Source organism: Saccostrea cucullata, unplaced genomic scaffold (assembly GCF_032062105.1).
Source record: "Saccostrea cucullata isolate Sc308-1 unplaced genomic scaffold, CSIRO_AGI_Scuc_v1 ctg23115, whole genome shotgun sequence".
NCBI classification, from domain to species: Eukaryota; Metazoa; Mollusca; class Bivalvia; order Ostreida; family Ostreidae; genus Saccostrea; species Saccostrea cuccullata.
Genome location: NW_026931972.1, coordinates 1 through 3,839, shown reverse-complemented (window position 1 = coordinate 3,839; position 3,839 = coordinate 1). Strand labels below are relative to the sequence as shown.

At 39.2% G+C, this 3,839-nt stretch overlaps 1 protein-coding gene across 1 annotated transcript; it reads right to left on the bottom strand.

Moving 5' to 3' along the window:
* Positions 1-539: 539 nt before the first annotated feature.
* Positions 540-1,533, bottom strand: LOC134234135 (zinc finger protein 90 homolog; the record flags this gene model as incomplete). The annotated part of the gene is made up of 1 exon (XM_062716192.1): positions 540-1,533. A coding segment is annotated over one exon (994 nt), but the record flags the coding sequence as incomplete, so codon positions are not given.
* Between the last annotated feature and the right edge of the window lie 2,306 nt (positions 1,534-3,839).

Below are 3,839 nucleotides of genomic sequence, written 5' to 3'. Positions count from 1 at the left end.
AATCCCCCTCCTTTTTTTAAGATAAAGTGCTTAGCTATTTGAAAACAGCAAATACCAATAACATTTTAACATGCGAATACTCATTATTCAATATACATGTATACCAAGTTGTACATAGGAATTTGCTTTCATGTACCTTATAATATATGTATAGCTTTCAAATCCCGCTCTCTCCTATCTCTATGAATAGCAAAATATTACTCAAACAATTTCAGTAAAAGTTTTCATATTTATTAACAAGTCAGTAATTATAATTATATCTTACAAAATAATCTCAAAGCACCTTAACATCAAAACAATTATATACATTCAAAACACATGACATTAATTAAATGTTATACAAAATTTTCTGCACAAACATTCAACATTATGAAAACGAAATGTTAATGAGAGTTCTGCATTAACATTTCAACACAATAAAAACATGTTCTTGAACAAGTCTGTTGATGGATTGCATCCTCTTATTTTTCGTTTGTATTCAGAGATTCTGAAAATGACTTGGCACTTGTGTTTGGAGTATTAGAATGTGAGCACTTGCATCAGTTTTTCTTGTGTGTCTGGCGGTGACGGAGCATATTTCCGGACTGGGCAAAACACTTCCCGCACACTGGGCATGCGTAAGGCTTCTCACCGCTGTGGGTACGCTCATGCTTCATACACGTGGAGTAGTCGGCGAATGCGCGCACACAAGTCCTGCATTTGTACGGTTTTTCGCCAGTGTGGATCCGGAAGTGAGTACGCAGTGTGGACTTCTGGGTAAAGGCTTTCCCGCAGACGGAACAATTGTGAGGACGTACTCCGGTGTGTGTCGCCATATGGTAGTTGAGATTTGTGTTTCCTTTGTAGATTTTCCCACATACATTACACTGGTATTTAGCTGGTTTGGGCATCGACTTCACAACATAGGTAACCGATTTCGTCGTTTCGTCACACGTTTTGCTTATCTTGTCCAAATTGGAGCACACTTCTTCGAACTTCGAACACTCGGTTTTCACATCAACGTCACAGAGAAGCTTTTGTTGCAAAAGTTCAACCGCGGAGGAATTTGGAGAGATCGATCCGCTGGAATTCACAGAGGCATTGTCACTGAAACTGCAGTATCCGCCGTAAAACTCGTCATCCATGATGCTGGACGCCAGGTCACTAAAGGTGCCATCATCAGTAGTGTCAGGGGTCAACGAAGTTTGGTAAACACAGTCGGATAGGTTGCTTGGTGTCTGCTGAAACTTCTTAGCAACATGATGGCTCCTCTTCAGTTTTCTGTTGAGCTGCGGATAGCTGTTAAGGATCTTCTGGAAAATTGCGGACCTTAGAGTATTGGTGTGGTTGTTGTTATCTTCTTCCTCCAGGCTGGAAGGAAGATGGTTGAAATCAGGAATGGGAAGATCTTCCTCCAAACCAAGGGAAGGTCCCGTATGATAGTAAGACTGCTGACTGGCTGAGACACCTGATGATATGGCTGGTACGCGGTAGAAATCATCGTTGGTGATGAGAACACAGGGGTCCTTTAGAGTTTGCTGACAGATGCCTTGTCTGAAACAAAACAAAATATTGTTAGAAACACAAAAACGGGATTTAAACACAATGTAAAAATGGGATAGAAATTAGGATTGTATATGAAGAACTTCCCAATATTTCGGGAGTTAGTTTGATGAATTAAACAAGGTAATTCAGGGACTTAAGAATAAGGACAGAAATCAAAACCAAAAAGGATTATGTTCATTTAAAGACATAATTCAATTAAAGTTGTAACCCAGTCTATGCTTCTAGTGGTTAAATGATCTTGCAACCTTGACCTTTTGTCTTTTGATCTCATCATAAGCATGGTCTTAAGTTCTCCACACTTCAGGTATCCGCCCCATATTTGCCTCAGATTCAATGGAATGCATAACAGATATGAATAGACTGAAAACTCTGTTATAATATTTATGCTTAAGATCAGTATGTAAGTGTAGAACATGCATAATTTATGCCCTTGTCCTGGTTTGAAGAGTTATCGCCTTTTAATTTTATTCAATAACAAGAGGCCCAGGGGCCACATCGCCCACCTGAGCACATCGGCTAGGAAAAAGCACATGAGGATGATTTCACATGAGTTTCATCTTTCCTGTCTCAATGGTTCTTGAGAAAAAGATTTTTAAAGATTTTTCCTATATATTCCCATGTAAAACTTTGATCGGCCATTTTGGCCCCACCCTACCCCGGAGGTCATAATTTGAACAAACTTAAATCTACATTACCTGAGGATAAATTCCTATAAGTTCTCATACTTTCCTGACCCAGTGATTTTTGAGAAGAAGATTTTTAAAGACTTGTCCCATATACTCTTATGTAAAACTTTGATCTGCCATTTTGGCCCCACCATACCCCCGTGGGTCATGATTTGAACAAACTTGAATTTACACTACCTGAGGATGATTCCACATAAGTTTCATCTTTCCTGGTCCAGTGGTTCTTGAAAAAGTTTTTTTAAAAATGCCATTAATTTTTTTTAGTTTTTCTTTGGGAAAAAGGGGGGGCCCTTCATTTGAAAAAATTTTAAATTTCCTTTACCCAAGGATACTTTGTAGCAAGTTTGATTAAATTGGCCCAGTGGTTCTTGAGAAGAAGATGAAAATGTGAAAAGTTTACGACAACACACAACAAAGGACAAATTTTGATCATAAAAGCTCACTTGAGCCTTCGGTAGGTGAGCATAAAATAAAAGTAGAAAAATATCTCAGGATAAATCCGGGGGGCCAGCAATTCACTATCGCATCATCGAGCGCGATAATGCGATGACGACAAAGCGATGGTTGATACGATGAAGCCTAGGTGCGATAGCGCGATGAGATGGTGCGATGACGATAATGAATATCCCTTCATCGTAATCGCGCCATCATCGTTGCATTATCGCTCTATCGACTAACCTTTGTCATCGCATTATCGGCCATACATATTCGTCAACGCGCCATATCCCCCATCGCTTCATCGTAACTGCACCGTCGCTTCATATCATCGCTAATCGCGCCGATGATGCGATAGTGAATTGCATGGGCCCCTTTCCCGGGTTTTATACCGAGAATTTTTTTCTTTTTTTTAGCTCACCTGAGCCGAAGGTCAAGTGAGCTTTTATGATCAAAATTTGTCCTTTGTTGTCGTCGTTGTCGTAAACTTTTCACATTTTCATCTTCTTCTCAAGAACCACTGGGCCAATTTCAATCAAACTTGCTAAAATACCTTGGGTAAAGGAATTTTTTGTTCAAATGAAGGGCCACACCCTTTTCCAAGGGGAGATAATTATGAACTAGAGAAAAATTAATGGCATTTTTAAAAAATCTTCTTCTCAAGAACCACTGGACCAGGAAAGATGAAACTTATGTAATATCCTCAGGAGTGTAAATTCAAGTTTGTTCAAATCATGACCCACGGGGGGATGGTGGGGCCAAAATGGCAGATCAAAGTTTTACATAAGAGTATATGGGAAAAGTCTTTAAAAAACTTCTTCTCAAAAATCACTGGGTCAGGAAAGATGAAACTTATGAGGAATTATCCTCAGGTAATGTAGATTTAAGTTTGTTAAATTTGACCTCCGGGGTAGGGTGGGGCCAAAATGGCCATCAAAGTTTTACATGGGAATATATAGGAAAAATCTTTAAAAATCTTTTTCTCAAGAACCATTGGGCAGGAAAGATAAACTCATGTGAAATCATCCTCATGTGCTTTTTCCTAGCCGATGTGCTCAGGTGGGCGATGTGGCCCCTGGGCCTCTTGTTATTGAATAAAATTAAAAGGCGATAACTCTTCAAACCAGGACAAGGGCATAAATTATGCATGTTCTCATTAAACATTTTAACAAA